Here is a 17,841-nt window from a genome sequence, read left to right on the forward strand (position 1 = left end):
GTGCATGTGTGCTACGTGTGCTTGTGTGCCGAGACTGCATGATGTGTGCATGTGTGCCGAGACTGCATGATGTGTGCATGTGTGCCGAGACTGCATGATGTGTGCATGTGTGCCGAGACTGCATGATGTGTGCATGTGTGCCGAGACTGCATGATGTGTGCATGTGTGCCGAGACTGCATGATGTGTGCTGAGACTGCATGATGTGTACATGTGTGCTGAGACTGCATGGTGTGCTGAGATTACATGGTGGTTACATGTGTGCTGAGACTGCATGGTGTGCTGAGATTACATGGTGGTTACATGTGTGCTGAGACTACATGGTGGTTACATGTGTGCTGAGACTGCATGGTGTGTACATGTGTGCTGAGACTGCATGGTGTGTACATGTGTACTGAGACTGCATGGTGTGTACTGAGACTGCATGGTGGTTACATGTGTACTGAGATTACATGGTGGTTACATGTGTGCTGAGACTGCATGGTGTGTACATGTGTACTGAGACTGCATGGTGTGTACATGTGTACTGAGACTGCATGGTGTGTACATGTGTACTGAGACTGCATGGTGTGTACATGTGTACTGAGACTGCATGGTGTGTACATGTGTACTGAGACTGCATGGTGTGTACATGTGTGCTGAGATTACATGGTGGTTACATGTGTGCTGAGACTGCATGGTGTGTACATGTGTGCTGAGACTACATGGTGGTTACATGTGTGCTGAGACTGCATGGTGTGTACATGTGTACTGAGACTGCATGGTGTGTACATGTGTGCTGAGACTGCATGGTGTGTACATGTGTGCTGAGATTACATGGTGGTTACATGTGTGCTGAGACTGCATGGTGTGTGCATGTGTACTGAGACTGCATGGTGTGTACATGTGTGCTGAGACTGCATGGTGTGTACATGTGTGCTGAGATTACATTGTGGTTACATGTGTGCTGAGACTGCATGGTGTGTACATGTGTGCTGAGACTACATGGTGGTTACATGTGTGCTGAGACTACATGGTGGTTACATGTGTGCTGAGACTGCATGGTGTGTACATGTGTACTGAGACTGCATGGTGTGTACATGTGTGCTGAGACTGCATGGTGGTTACATGTGTGCTGAGATTACATGGTGGTTACATGTGTGCTGAGACTGCATGGTGTGTACATGTGTGCTGAGACTACATGGTGGTTACATGTGTGCTGAGACTGCATGGTGTGTACATGTGTGCTGAGACTGCATGGTGTGTACATGTGTGCTGAGACTACATGATGTGTACATGTGTGCTGAGACTGCATGGTGTGTACATGTGTGCTGAGACTGCATGGTGTGTACTGAGACTACATGGTGTGTGCATGTGTGCTGAGACTGCATGATGTGTGCATGTGTGCTGAGACTGCATGGTGTGTACATGTGTGCTGAGACTGCATGGTGTGTACATGTGTGCTGAGATTGCATGGTGGTTACATGTGTGCTGAGACTGCATGGTGTGTACATGTGTGCTGAGACTACATGGTGGTTACATGTGTGCTGAGACTGCATGGTGTGTACATGTGTGCTGAGACTGCATGGTGTGTACATGTGTGCTGAGACTGCATGGTGGTTACATGTGTGCTGAGACTGCATGGTGTGTACATGTTTGCTGAGACTACATGGTGGTTACATGTGTGCTGAGACTGCATGGTGTGTACATGTGTGCTGAGACTACATGATGTGTACATGTGTACTGAGACTACATGATGTGTACATGTGTACTGAGACTACATGATGTGTACATGTGTGCTGAGACTGCATGGTGTGTACATGTGTGCTGAGACTGCATGGTGTGTACATGTGTGCTGAGACTGCATGGTGTGTACATGTGTGCTGAGACTGCATGGTGTGTACTGAGACTGCATGGTGTGTGCATGTGTGCTGAGACTGCATGATGTGTGCATGTGTGCTGAGACTACATGGTGGTTACATGTGTGCTGAGACTGCATGGTGTGTACATGTGTGCTGAGACTGCATGGTGTGTACATGTGTGCTGAGACTGCATGGTGTGTACTGAGACTGCATGGTGTGTGCATGTGTGCTGAGACAGCATGATGTGTGCATGTGTGCTGAGACTGCATGATGTGTACATGTGTGCTGAGACTGCATGGTGTGTACATGTGTGCTGAGACTACATGGTGGTTACATGTGTGCTGAGACTACATGGTGGTTACATGTGTGCTGAGACTGCATGGTGGTTACATGTGTGCTGAGACTACATGGTGGTTACATGTGTGCTGAGACTACATGGTGTGTACATGTGTGCTGAGACTACATGGTGGTTACATGTGTGCTGAGACTACATGGTGTGTACATGTGTGCTGAGGCTACATGGTGGTTACATGTGTACTGAGATTACATGGTGGTTACATGTGTGCTGAGACTGCATGGTGTGTACATGTGTACTGAGACTACATGGTGTGTACATGTGTGCTGAGACTACATGGTGGTTACATGTGTACTGAGATTACATGGTGTGTACATGTGTACTGAGACTGCATGGTATGTACATATGTGCTGAGACTGCATGGTGTGTACTGAGACTGCATGGTGTGTGCATGTGTGCTGAGACTGCATGGTGTGTACTGAGACTACATGGTGGTTACATGTGTGCTGAGACTGCATGGTGTGTGCATGTGTGCTGAGACTGCATGGTGTGTACTGAGACTGCATGGTGTGTGCATGTGTGCTGAGACTGCATGGTGTGTACTGAGACTGCATGGTGGTTACATGTGTACTGAGATTACATGGTGGTTACATGTGTGCTGAGACTGCATGGTGTGTACATATGTGCTGAGACTACATGGTGTGTACTGAGACTGCATGGTGGTTACATGTGTACTGAGACTGCATGGTGTGTACTGAGACTGCATGGTGTGTGCATGTGTGCTGAGACTGCATGGTGTGTACTGAGACTACATGGTGGTTACATGTGTGCTGAGACTGCATGGTGTGTGCATGTGTGCTGAGACTGCATGGTGTGTACTGAGACTGCATGGTGTGTGCTGAGACTGCATGGTGTGTGCATGTGTGCTGAGACTGCATGGTGTGTACATGTGTACTGAGACTGCATGGTGTGTACATGTGTGCTGAGACTGCATGGTGTGTGCATGTGTGCTGAGACTGCATGGTGTGTACATGTGTGCTGAGACTGCATGGTGGTTACATGTGTACTGAGACTGCATGGTGGTTACATGTGTGCTGAGACTGCATGGTGTGTACATGTGTGCTGAGACTGCATGGTGTGTACATGTGTGCTGAGACTGCATGGTGTGTACATGTGTGCTGAGACTGCATGGTGGTTACATGTGTACTGAGACTGCATGATGTGTGCTGAGACTGCATGGTGTGTGCATGTGTGCTGAGACTGCATGGTGTGTACTGAGACTGCATGGTGTGTGCATGTGTGCTGAGACTGCATGGTGTGTACATGTGTACTGAGACTGCATGGTGTGTACATGTGTGCTGAGATTACATGATGTGTGCTGAGATTACATGGTGTGTACTGAGACTGCATGGTGGTTACATGTGTGTGAAAACTCTCAGTCCATAACTCTGTGCCCTCTGCCTGGAGCAAACCCAGCATAACAGATATTTGAAAAGTTAAAATAATGTCCCATATACATTATAATGGGGAGCTGTGTCACTTTGTGGTTATCAGCTCCCTGTTCTTAGTGTATTGAGCTTACCTCTGCAGTGTGCTTGTATAAGTGCGGGCATGGGGTTATCTGTGCCCCTTTCTGTACGGACATGATGGTTATCTGTGCCCCTGTCTGTGTGGGCATGGTGTCACCTGTCTGTGGACATGTGCCCATCTGTACAGGCATGGGCGTACCTATTTCCTTGTCTGTGAGGGTATAGGCGTACCTGTGTCCTTGTCTGCGGGCATGTGGTTACCTGTATGTGCCCCTGTCCGTGAGGGTATAGGCGTACCTGTGCCCCTGTCCGTGAGGGTATAGGCGTACCTGTGCCCCTGTCCGTGAGGGTATAGGCGTACCTGTGGTTACCTGTATGTGCACCTGTCTGTGGCTGTTTTGTTAATCTTTTGTATTGTATTTTGGGGACATATTGACAGACTTATATGATGGAGTCCAGTAAGAGAACATTGTTTCATCTGCACCAGACATGTCATACTCCTGGGCCGCGTGTGGCTGCTATTGCATATTTTTGTGGCCCGATTTAGCTATACTAGCGAAAGTGCAATGAATTCCGGCTGCCGCTGGACTGGAGGAGGGGACCATACAGTGATATATAAGGGGGAATAACACAGGTTTTTTTTTTTCTTGCGCCACACACACTCATATCTTTAGGTGTGTATACAATCTCTATCTGTCCAATCTGGTGGGAAGGAAAATCTGGTTCATTTTCCAGTGTTTGGGAGCAAATTTCTATTATTATTTGCTCCCATACATTACCAGATTTTTCTTCCCACCAGACAGATTGGACAGATATATCTGTAGGTGTGTATGGGCCTTTAGACCATGAATATTTGCCCTGGCTGGGATTTTGAGTTTGACATGCCTGATCTACACCTTTCTGTTCACTATTACCCCCTTCTGACCAAGCCGTTCTCCACTAGCCTCTACCTTAATCCCTTTCGGTACCCCATTTCATACGATCCATTTGTCCGTAATTGTCCCTCCCCGGATCTGCCACTGCTCCTACTGGTCCTGTTCCTTCTCCTAGTTGCCAGCAATCCTGCCACAACCTACAATTTCAGTTTCCCCTTAATTGTGCACTTTTTGGAAAGTTAGATTTGTCTTTAAGAATCTGGCCTCCATTCATAATTTTTTTCGGGCCTGCATGTAGGTCCTATGGGCAATGTTGCGCGGGAGTGCGCATCGTCAGCGACAGAGCGGGTACACACTAGACAAAGTGCCCAATATGTCATCCGAGCTGGCCGTATTGGATGTCATATTATCTAGTATGTACCCGGTATAAGATTGGTGATGGGATTATCTACTAGGGGGCACCAGCCAAAATTTCGCCTAGGTCACCAAAATGGCTAGGGCCAGCTCTGCCTGTAAATGTTGTTTGGGACGCACTTTTGCAAAATAAATATGCTGTTTTTTATACTCCCGGAGAATACATGTTATATAAATGTAATTATAATAAAATATACATTGTATTTTTTATGCTTTTTTGCACATTTAGCAGCGCACATGCTGTGTTTCCAAATACATCTGCGGATATATGGCAGCGCGGCAGGGAGAGAGAAAAGGGGGAGGGGCACTTTACAAACGCAACCTCTGCCTGCACAGGTACCAGGAGGGTCCCCCCCCCCTGCACACAGGTCTCCCCCCCTGCACACGGGTCCCCCCCCCCTGCACACGGGTCCCCCCCCCCTGCACACGGGTCCCCCCCCCCTGCACACGGGTCCCCCGCCTCTCTTACTAAGCATCTCAGCAATGACTGAAGTGATGGCAACATTGAACATTCCGTTACATATGGGACAGTGCACTGACTACTGTAGCTTATATGTATATTAGTTGTCATGTTGTGACCATTTACAGTACATTACAGAGCCAGAGGTCCCCTCTACTAATCCATAAACATTACAATTATGGGGCAATTTCATTCATTTATATTTTTTTTTTTTTATAAAACAGTAGTTTTCTCAGTGAACGTGGACTGATGATGTCAGAGCTCGCTACTTATACAAACGCCATACGTATAATATCTTGTAAATGATAAGATCACTTGTGCATGGTAAAGATATGAAATTCCCAGAAGTGTAATAGAAGTGACAGCAGAATGTACATATGGTGTGGGGGGGGGGGGGGGGGAGTATAATTTTACCATTACAGCAGGCAGCGGTCAGCGCCCAACATACCTACGGTCCTCTGATTTGGGGATGGGATTAGTGCAGCGCTGGCTGTTGTACTTGGCCACATATTCACATTGCTTGAAGGGGGCGGTCTTGTCCTCCAGAACGTGGCGGATACAGAAGGCGTAGCCGTTGAGTCTTCTCTGCTTGCAGAGTTTGGGGCTGTAGGAGCATAGGGGCTTATTATCAACCTCAGAGAAGTGTATGTGTTTGCCTTCATACATCACGTGACTCGGTTCCTTGTGAACATCAGCTGGGAAAACAAAGAGGACAATGGTTGGAGGTAACAGGTGACTCCATTGTGCGGTGAGGTCGCCCCGAGGAAATTAACCCCGTACACATTAGGAAACCGACGCCCACTGGACGTACCTTACCTGATTTTAAACCTTATGCATCTTCCCTGTGTTATAGATGATGCGCCCCCCCAAGGACACCTCCACAAAGGACTGTTCCAAGAGGATTCCTAAGGAAACATGAAGAGTTACAATAAGAGCTCATGACCATAGAGAGTAACCACATGGACACAGACATTAAAGAGCCGAATCAATAAGCCAGGAGACGGGCGAAAATTACATAATGCGGGTTAAAAGCTGCGGCCGCAACAATTTGCTATTCAGTTAGGAGGGCGCGTTAGGGTAACGCGAGTCTCAATGGGGGTTACAGCGAATTTTAGTTCACAGTTTCAGACTAGGGGAAAAGTAGGAAAACCCCTTTTTTACGGGAAAAAATGTCAGGACACAGTGCAGGACCCCTGGGACACCCTCCCAATGAGCAATTATGAGGTTTTTAAATAAGAAAATATGATCAATAAAAGAAATTTTTCAGAGGATTTTCTCTATTAAGTATAACAATTGCTCGAATGATGTGGGACATAAAAACATAGAATATGACGGCAGATAAGAGCCACTTGGCCCATCTAGTCTGCCCCCTTTTCATTTATCCCTTTGGTAACTTCAACGTTATTTGCTCCTTAGGTCTCTCTTAAGGATACTCTTATGTCTATCCCAAGCGGGTTTACATTGTTCCACCATCTTTGCTTCAACCACCTCTGATGGGAGGCTATTCCACTTATCCACTACCCTTTCTGTGACGTCATATTTCCTCACATTTCCTCTGGGTATGCAGTTGGGAAGCCGGCTGACGTAATCCCGACAGCCGGCTTCCCGACTGCTTTATCCCGGCGAGGGTTAAATGACAGGCGTCTAAATCTAGACGCCTGTCATTTTACCGATGCCGGAAGACCGGCGCCCGGCATCCCGATCGAAGTGTTTCCTGGAGCGCCGAGTGGGAACAGCCACGACGGGTTGGGTTCAGTTTAGGGCTCCTGGGGGGGGGGACTTAGGGTTAGGCACCCCCCCGGGAGGTTAGGGTTAGGCTAGTGAAAGGGAGGGTTAGGGTTATGCACCCCCGGGGGGAACTTGGGGTTAGGCTCCCCCCCCGGGGGACTTAGGTTTAGGTGGCGGGGAAGGGATTAGGTTTAGGCACTTAGAGGGGGGATTAGGTTTAGGCACTGGGGGGAAGGTTAGGTTAGGCACCCCTAAGGAGGGTTAGGGGAGGGAATTAGGTTAGTGAATACTTACCTTAGGGACGATTGGGATTTTCACCCATGTCGGGCAGCTGCTGTTGGGATTCCAATCATACCAGTTCCTTCCTCTGAGCCTACTTCCCCCCAGTCTCAGTGCATGTCCTCGTGTTCTTGTACTTCTCTTCCTATGAAGAAGGCTTCCCTCCTGTACCTTGTTATAACCCTTCATGTATGTGAAAGTTCCTATCATGTCCCCCCTTTCCCTTCTCCAAACTATACACATTAGGATCTCTTAGTCTTTCCTGGTAAGATCTGTGCTGTAGGCCTTGCACCACTTTAGTTGCCCTTCTTTGTACAGTCTCTAATGTATTTATATCCTATGGCCTCCAGAACTGAACACAGTAATCTAGCTGAGGCCGTACCAAGGACTAATATACAGTGGTATTATCACTTCTATCTTCCTGCTACTGACTCCTCTCCCTATGCACTAGCACTTGCCTTCCTCATTGCTTTGGTGCATTGCTTACCTGCCTTCAAGTCATCTGAAATGGTGACTCCTAAATCCCTTTCCTCCTCTGTATTTTCCAATACTGAGTCCTTGATACTATATTTAGCCTTTAGGTGACTGAGACCCAAACGCATGATTTAGCATTTTTTTTTTTACATTAAACTGTAGTTGCCATGTTCTTGCCCATTCCTCTAGTCTACCCAAATCCTCAGTCATTTGGGTACTTGTGTACTGTACAGACTCATTGCAGAGAGAACCCAATGAATGTTTTAAATGGTACTTGTGTACTTTACGTTGTCCCCACCTAAAGAAGAAAGTTGTGCGCTCGCCACGCCTCGGTGGCTCGCAACAAGGTTATATTCCCCCTCTATGCCCACTTGGATGGCAGGGAATGACACTGGTTGATGACGTCAGGGTCCACTCCGTGAAGGGGATTTAGACATTACCATGATGGATAATAATAATAATATGAGTGTAGGACACTTGGGTTCTCTCTGCAATGAGTCAGTAAAGTACACAAGTACCATCATTTGTTTTACCCCTCCTAGTGTGTCTACCCTGTTGCATACCTTTGTGTCATCTGCGATGCATGTATGTAGAGGTGTAATGATATAGGACATGTATGTAGAGGTGTAATGATATGGGACATGTATGTGATGTGGGGCATGTATGTAGAGGTGTAATGATGTGGAACATGTATGTGATGTGGAACATGTTTGAAGATGTGGAATGATGCATGTATGCATAGGTGTAATGATATGGGACATGTATGTGATGTGGGGCATGTATGTAGAGGTGTAATGATGTGGAACATGTATGTGATGTGGAACATGTATGAAGATGTGGAATGATGCATGTATGTAGAGGTGTAATGATATAGGACATGTATGTAGAGGTGTAATGATATGGGACATGTATGTGATGTGGGGCATGTATGTAGAGGTGTAATGATATGGGACATGTATGTGATGTGGGGCATGTATGTAGAGGTGTAATGATGTGGAACATGTATGTGATGTGGAACATGTATGAAGATGTGGAATGATGCATGTATGCATAGGTGTAATGATATGGGATATGTATGTGATGTGGAACATGTATGTAGATGTATAATGATGTGGGACATGTATGTTGGGTGTTGTATTTATGGGCATGGGGTTTTTGAACTTGTAGATGGAAGTTACGTTTATTTTTATTTACTCAAACTTGTATATACACACTTATACAGTATATCAGCATAGGTACATCAAAATACTCAAACACTTATTTGCTGAAATACACTTGGTTGCGATCAACCCTGTGACTCCATGTAACAGCCTGCAGTACTTTGCTCATGGACACTAACAGCCTCCAGTACTTTGCTCATGGTCACTAACAGCCTCCAGTACTTTGCTCATGGTCACTAACAGCCTCCAGTACTTTGCTCATGGTCACTAACAGCCTCCAGTACTTTGCTCATGGTCACCAACAGCCTCCAGTACTTTGCTCATGGTCACCAACAACCTCCAGTACTTTGCTCATGGTCACTAACAGCCTCCAGTACTTTGCTCATGGTCACTAACAGCCTCCAGTACTTTGCTCATGGTCACTAACAGCCTCCAGTACTTTGCTCATGGTCACTAACAGCCTCCAGTACTTTGCTCATGGTCACCAACAACCTCCAGTACTTTGCTCATGGTCACTAACAGCCTCCAGTACTTTGCTCATGGTCACCAACAACCTCCAGTACTTTACTTATGGTCACTAAGGGTTCCGGACTATAGATGCAGTAAAAAGATTGACAATATCTAGATAGACACCAATAGGTGTCCTGGGACAAAAAGGCCTACACACTAAAGGTAGATATGTAAGAAGGTTGACAGGTACAAATGGTCAACTGTCAAAAGGTAGGCATAAAAATGGTCGACCCATGATTTTTTTTTTTAGGGTTAGGTAGTTACCCCGACAGTGTAGGGTTAGACACCAGGAGGGAGGGTTAGGGTTAGGTACTTACCCCGACTGTTAGGCACCAAGAGGAGCGTTATGGTCAGGGTGAAGATTAGGGCTAAAAAGCATAAAAAAGTGTCGACCATTTTCATGTTGACCATTTGTACCTGTCAACCTTCTTACATGTCTACCCTTAGTGTGTCGATATATTGTCCCAGTCGACTTATTGCATTTGTAATCTAACATCTGGTGTCTATCTAGACACTGTCAACCTTTTTACTATCTGATAATCCACACCTGGCTGCTAACAGCCCCCAGTACTTTGCTTATGGCCACCAACAGCCTCCAGTACTTTGCTTATGGCCACCAACAGCCTCCAGTACTTTGCTTATGGCCACCAACAGCCTCCAGTACTTTGCTTATGGCCACCAACAGCCTCCAGTACTTTGCTTATGGCCACCAACAGCCTCCAGTACTTTGCTTATGCCACCAACAGCCTCCAGTACTTTGATTATGCCACCAACAGCCTCCAGTACTTTGCATATGATCACTAATAGCCTCCAGTACTTTGCTCATGCCCACCAACAGCCTCCAGTACCTTGCTTATGATCACCAATAGCCTCCAGTACTTTGCTTATGGCTATTAACAGCCTCCAGTACTTTGCTTATGTCACTTTCTGGGGGGGGGAGGGGGGGGGAGAGTCAGAATGATTTCCCCACTCTATCATGTATGTTGCATAGGGCGCACACTGCAGAGTTAATATGCGACATCTGCGACTTGCTGTTTCTAAGTAAATTGCCTGGTTAGCATGAGTGCGCTTCATAAAAATATCCCACGTAATGCAGGTGGTAATGTTAATCCCTGCGCACAAGGCTAATTATATAGGTCCCTAAATGAGGCTCTGCTTTCAAAAATTGGTTTCCACGTTTATTATCGTTTACACAAAGAAAACTGAAGGTGTTTTTTAGGGATGTGCAGGCTCGGATAGGTTCGAATTGGCATGCCATGTTCGGATTTTTCCTTCCAAAAAACGGGACTCAAAAAGAGGCAAAACATCATCTTGCATGGACAAACATCATCATTCCTAGACAAAAGTCCAGGAATGATGATGTTTGTCCATGCAAGATGACGTTTTGCCTCTTTTTGAGTCCCGTTTTTTGGAGGGAAAAATCCGAACTCGGCGTGCAAACTCGAACCTATCCGAGCCTGCACATCCCTACTATTTTTCGATCTATCTATTCTACTCTCCCATGTCCTCGGTTACAATAGAGGATATCAGGCTCACATGCAACATGTAACAGGCAATAAGATGAGAGGGGATTTGGGAAACCAGCGGGTGATACAGTGAATACACAGAACGATCTCTCTGCAAGTTCCGAGGCCACAAAAGGTTCTAAGTTTAGGTCTATACATCAGCCATACTTTAAAATAACCTCAATCTAATGGAATCAGCATGAAATACCGGCAGCCGCATGGCCGGCGGTCCGATTTCCGGCAGCGGCAGCCCGACAGATGAACAGATCCCGGCAGCGGCAGCCCGACAGCGCTGGAAATCCCGATCGCCCTCAGGTAAGTAATAACTAACCTAACCCCCCTAACCCTCCTTAGGGGTGCCTAACCCTAACCTCCCCCACAAGTGCCTAACCCTAATCCCCCCTGTAAGTGCCTAACCCTAACCCCCCCTTCCCCGCTGCCTAAACCTAAGTCCCCCGGGGGGTGCCTAACCCTAAGTCCCCCCCGGTGCCTAACCCAGATATGCCGATCACCATCAAAAAATTATCGGCGGGCCACCCGAGATCTGTCGGGTGGCCCGCCGACCGGTGGGAGCTGTTCCCTGCAGCCAGCCAACAGGCTCCATTTGCCGGGCGCCCGCTGAGATTTGTTACCAGCGGGCACCCGGCTTCCTACCTGCGCCACACCGCCAGCTGGAGGCTGGAGCTCATCCTCTCTCTCATAGTCCAGACAGAAGAGCAGACGCGGGAGCGGAGTTTAAGGCAAGTAGTATTTTTTTTTTGTAAGCGGCTTCACTACTGAGGGCACTACTACCAGGGGGCATTACTATTAGAGGCACTACTACTAGGGGGCATTACTATTAGAGGCACTACTACTAGGGGGCATTACTATTTGGGGCACTACTACTAGGGGGCATTACTATTAGGGGCACTACTACTAGGGGCACTACTACTAGGGGGCACTACTACTAGGGGGCACTACTACTAGGGGGCACTACTACTAGGGGGCATTACTATTATGGGCACTGATATTAGGGGGCATTACCATTAGGGGCACTACTACTAGGGGGCATTACTATTATGGGCACTGATATTAGGGGGCATTACCATTAGGGGCACTACTACTAGGGGATATTACTATTGGGTGCACTACTACTAGGGGGCATTACCATTAGGGGCACTACTACTAGGGGGAATTTCTATTAGGGGCACTACTACTAGGGGACATTTCTATTAGGGGCACTACTACTAGGGGGCATTACTATTAGAGGCACTACTACTAGTGGGCATTACTATTAGGGGCACTACTACTAGGGGGCACTACTACTAGGGGGCACTACTATTATGGGCACTGATATTAGGGGGCATTACCATTAGGGGCACTACTACTAGGGGGCATTACTATTATGGGCACTGATATTAGGGGGCATTACCATTAGGGGCACTACTACTAGGGGATATTACTATTGGGTGCACTACTACTAGGGGGCATTACTATTATGGGCACTGATATTAGGGGGCATTACCATTAGGGGCACTACTACTAGGGGGAATTTCTATTAGGGGCACTACTACTAGGGGGCATTTCTATTAGGGGCACTACTACTAGGGGGCATTTCTATTAGGGGCACTACTACTAGGGGGCATTACTATTAGAGGCACTAATATTAGGGGGCATTACTATTATGGGCACTAATATTAGGGGACATTACTATTAGGGGCACTACTACTAGGGGGATTACTACTGGGGGCACCACTAATGGGGGCATTGCATAGGGGGCAATGTATAAGGGACATCACTTCTGGGGGCACTAAAAAAGGGAAACTACCACTACTGGGGACACTGCATAAGGGGCATTACCACTGTGGGCTCTACATAAGGGGCAGCACTACTGGGGGCACTGAATAAGGGGTACTACCACTAATAGTGGAACTACATAAGAGGCATTACCACTGTGGGCACTGCATAATGGGCAGCACTACTGGGGGCAGGGAATAAGGGGTACTACCACTACTGGGGGCACTGCATAAGGGGTAGCACTACAGTGGTCACTGCATTAGGGGCACTACTGCAGTGGACATTATGTGTAAGGGGCACTACTGTTGTGGACGTTATGTGTAAGGGGCACTACTGCTGTGGGCATTGTGTATAAGGGGCACTACTGCTGTGGGCATTGTGTAAAAGGGGCACTACTGTGTGTCATACATGAATAAGGGATACTACTATGTGGTGTAATGTGAATTGGTTGAATCAAGATTGTGCTACTGTGTGGCGTATAGCTTAGTGGCCCTCGGGCTTCGTTTAGTGGCCCACACTGTGTAAAAGGTTGAAGACCCCTGCCTTACAGCAACATTAGAATAGGACAGCCTTGCCTTGTTTTTTTTTCATTTTATGGAAAGCCAAGCTCTTATAGTAACACAAATCCACCCTTAAAATAGTCATGTTGACATCTTAAGTAAAAAATTTCAAAAATCGATAATTTAAATCACAATTGAATTTAAAGGCAGCGCATTGGGGCTCCCTGTTACAGGGTGTGCAGAGAATCCTGCCGACAGGAAGAAAATTATTGTTGCAGAAATATAAGTACGTGTCCCGGCTGCTACAAGAACCATGAAAGGTTACCAGATGCACACTGTCCTATGACAACTATTTGGGACATTAATTAAATTTGGGTAGATAATAAAAGGGCAGATAGAAAGTGTTGGTGCATCATTAGTCTTAAACGACACTTAATTTATTTTTACTTTAGATTCAGATATCAAAACGAAAACAAGACCCTGAATGGGAGCGATGTTTCGTCTTACAACAGTGAGCTCCCAATAGAAGCACAGACGGGGCATCTGTGGCCCTCTCCGTTACATGCCCTGCGACACTTGAGAGGTTAGAAGTAATCATCCGTCCTTTGTTAGTTCCAGGGTTGTCCCGGACCACAGGCTTTACACATGGATGCCTGTATTCAATAGCCGGCTAAGTGGCTATGGAGCTTTGTATCAGATGGGACAGTTGCTGGAACAAACAAATGTCGGCCACACAGCTGACATAAATAGACCCATACCCTGAAGACTGCCTTGGGCATAGAAGGAGCGCAGACGACATTGTGCGTGACACTTAGCGCGCTGCAGTTTAATCCGGACAGATTTGTGAACGTTAGGTGCCATCAAAGCAGGACTAAAATCGGTCCAAATAAGGATACATTGTATCAACTGTGCGTGTTAAATGTTACACTGAACACCGAAAAAATGGCTACATATTGCACAATGATATAATGGGATTCACATGTACAGTAGTCACATCCCCCCCTCCCTCCAAAAGGGACACGCTTAATAACAGCGCATTACTGGCAAATTAAAGCAGTTCACTAATTACCCTTTTGACCTCTAATTTATTACAAAAAAAACCCTGGTTCCCTCTGGCTTGTGCCGTGTGTGCGATCTTTTATGCCGGGTATGAAAGTGGACAAAGGTTTATAGTCACGCCTATAGATAGCCAATTGGAATGCTGGGATGCACGTTGGTCAATACCATCTATAAAATTCACTGTTCCATCAAAAGAAACACATTAAAACCATCAATTTCTACATAAATGGGGATTTTTTTTGTGGAGTCTCCGCTCCAATTTTGTTATTAAAAAAAATAACAATAATAACTGTTTCCAAAAAAATCTAAAAAGTCACAATGACCAAAACACAAGATGATATTTTTGTACAATAAATCGTATTGCCGCTTGCTCGTTTAGTGGCTGCAGCCTAAGTAACAAGGAAATCTTATAAAACCGAAAAGGCGCAGACCTTTATACTAGGCTTTTAAACAATAACCTTAAATAGTATACTGTAACCTACTATTCCAACTCATAATAATGTAACTATTTAGACATCAAACTTGACTGCTCAAAGCCACCTCAGGGAGCAAATAATTTAAGCTGGGCATACACTATACAATTATCTGTCAGATATCTGTCCAATCTGGCTGGTTGGAATGAAAACCTGGTAATGTACGGGAGCCAATGATAATCATCCATTTGCTCACAAACACTGGAAAATAGCCAAAAATGGTTGTTCAGACAAATTGGTTAACAACACACAATATTAACCGGGAAACAGCCGGGAAGCCGGCGGGCAAATGCCAACCGCCGGCTTCCCGACTGCTAAATCCCGGCAAGGGTTAAATGACATGCTTCGAAAAGTCGACGCCTGTCATTTTACCTACACCGGGAGATTCGCGCCCGGCATGCCGATCGAAGGGATGCCGGGCGCGGACAGTCGCGGGGGGGACAGATGCGGGTTAGGTTTAGGGAGGTTAGGGTCAGGCTAGGGGAAGGGGGGGTTAGGCACCCCTGAGGGGATTTTAGGGTTAGGCACCCCCAGGGGGACTTAGGTTTAGGCAGCGGGGAAGGGGGGGTTAGGCACTTGGGGGGGAGGTTAGGGTTAGGCACCCCTAAGGGAGAGTTAGGGGGTAGAATAGGTTAGTTTATACTTGCCTTCCGACGTTCGGGATTTCCACCTGTGTCGGGCTGCCGGGATTTGAACCGCCAAATCCATTTAACCAATTTTAACAATTTTTTTGTCCTTTTTTCAGTGTTTAAAACCATATGATCGACTGTCATTTGCTCCCATACATTACCAGGTTTTCATTCCAACCAGCCAGATTGGACAGATATCTGACAGAAAATTGTATAGTGGATGCCCAGCTTTATGCTAAGGCTTCAACCAACTTATGCCCCAGACAGGACTGAGCTCTGGACAGAGATCTATATGTGCTGCTGCGAGAGGCGTTATAAGCTCCGTGCTCGCTCCTCCTTCTCCCACACCAGTAGCCAGGAAACACTACTCCGTGTAAGGGGCAGTAACGAGAGACTCCATGATGAAGCCCAGATTTCTGACCAACAAGGAAGCTCTGGGTAGTTTGTGGAGAGCAATATTCGTCACTGGGAAGCCACCGGCCCCCAGGGGTTAAAATTTGTGAGTAGCTGAGTGGTGACCTTGGCGCGTGCTGTCTTGGCCAACCAATGTTTAAAGCATTGGCAAAGAGCGGGCGTCACTAACAGCACAATCTCTCCTGCTGTGGATTCCCGCTACACACCCAATATCATGTCTCGCTCACGAGCATCTGTGCCCCAACACAGCTCAGCACCATCGTCTCTGGAAATACTCTGCGCTGCGATGAGCAGTCTGGTAAACGTAGGAGATGCCAGTGTGTGTACACCTCTAAAGAACCCAGGATTAATCTTACACACAGGACCCCTTTTGTACACCGAGTGGTCAAAGTATTAAGACTACTGGGTTAGTTCTCTTTGTTGAGTCACCTTTTGCCCTAAACACAGCTTAAATTCTTCTAGGCATGGATTCTACGAACTGTCCACACGAATCCGAGGGCCCAGATACTCCCATGTTTGCAGCAGATAGCAATGGCGTACGGCCAGGCCTTCTGCTTCTATAGTCCATATAATGAACGTGCTGCGTACCGTTCACTGAGAGGCCACCTGATTGGCCCCCGATTCAGATTATCCATTATTTGAAGCACTGTTGCCCATCTGAGGGACTGAACAAGTCTGTCTGCTCTCCATTCTGCTTGGACCATTGTAGTGTTCACTCTGGGTCCGGCGCCGGACCTAGAAAGGGGCACTCCTGCGGTGCGCGCCCAAAAAGGGGATGTGGCCACTAGAAAAGGGGGCATGTTTTTTTAGACGAACCCCCTTTCATTAATCTTGGGGACGTGCCCAGCACTTACGAACATGCTAGGCTGCCCCCAAGCTTCTCTGTGAATAGATACCGGGCGCATGCAGCCCGCTGGGCGCTGCCATAAGGGCACCTTTGCCTTTCTGTTCTTTTACAGATTCATCCACGTCTGCATTTTCTGTGAAACAGCTACTTCGCATAAAATCGCCTGGTGGTCATAATAATTGGGCCACTCCCTGTACAATGGCAGCTTGTTCAGTTTATAAATCTAAATTATAATTACGGAAATCGTGTAGAAGCATACCTCACTGTAATATTCAGCACTGATATACAGTATATCAGTAACTGGACTTCATTCACACAAAAGCGCTTTACGCATTAAATACTCGCAGACCTGGTTACATTAATAGCAGGGAGATCTTTAGTTTACCTGTGATAGCCTAAGTGGGGTACACACAGACCACTACAGACAGGATTACCGCACGGTCTAATAAAGCAATACAGCAGAATGTATTCATTACAATCTTAACCAGTACTGCATAATGCCAGTACTAATCTAGAAGTAGTTAATGCTGTGTGCCAGATATTTTTCGGGAGAATATGGGTCACATTATTCAGAGACTTGATCCTACTTATAGTTCAAATTTTTATATATACAGGTTGAGTCTCCCATATCCAAATATTCCGAAATACGGAATATTCCGAAATACGGAATATTTTTGGCATGACTCAGATTATGAAACCTTTGATTTTTGATGGATCAATGTACACAAACTTTGTCTAAGGCACAAATTATTAAAAATATTGTCTAAAATTACCTTCAGGCTGTGTGTATAAGGTGTATATGATACATAAATGAATTTCATGTATGTACACAAACTTTGTTTGAGCCACAAAATTATTGAAAATATTGTATAAAATGACCTGCAGGCTGTGTGTATAAGGTGTATATAACACATAAATGCATTCTGTGTGTATATTTGGGTCCTATTCCCAAGATATTTCATATGATATGGAATTATTCCAAAATACGGAATATTCCGTTATCCAAAATACCCCTGGTCCCAAGCATTTTGGATATGGGAGACTCAACCTGTATCATAAAATGTGACATGAGATT

General features: G+C 46.3%; 1 protein-coding gene across 2 annotated transcripts in view; it reads right to left on the bottom strand.

Annotated features, from left to right (window-relative positions):
* The window catches only part of INO80D (INO80 complex subunit D), a 76,151-nt gene that overhangs the window by 46,432 nt on the left and 11,878 nt on the right, over positions 1-17,841 (bottom strand). For both annotated transcript variants that reach the window (XM_088449490.1, XM_088449489.1), the window contains exons 2-3: positions 6,229-6,317; positions 5,861-6,107 (exon numbers count right to left, since the gene is read on the bottom strand). In XM_088449490.1, the coding sequence (XP_088305616.1) occupies positions 5,861-6,078 (218 nt within the window). In that variant the 5' untranslated portion in view covers positions 6,079-6,107; positions 6,229-6,317. The remainder of the gene's footprint in view (positions 1-5,860; positions 6,108-6,228; positions 6,318-17,841) is intronic.

Source organism: Taudactylus pleione, unplaced genomic scaffold (assembly GCF_031769625.1).
Source record: "Taudactylus pleione unplaced genomic scaffold, aTauple2 ptg000486l, whole genome shotgun sequence".
NCBI lineage: Eukaryota > Metazoa > Chordata > Amphibia > Anura > Myobatrachidae > Taudactylus > Taudactylus pleione.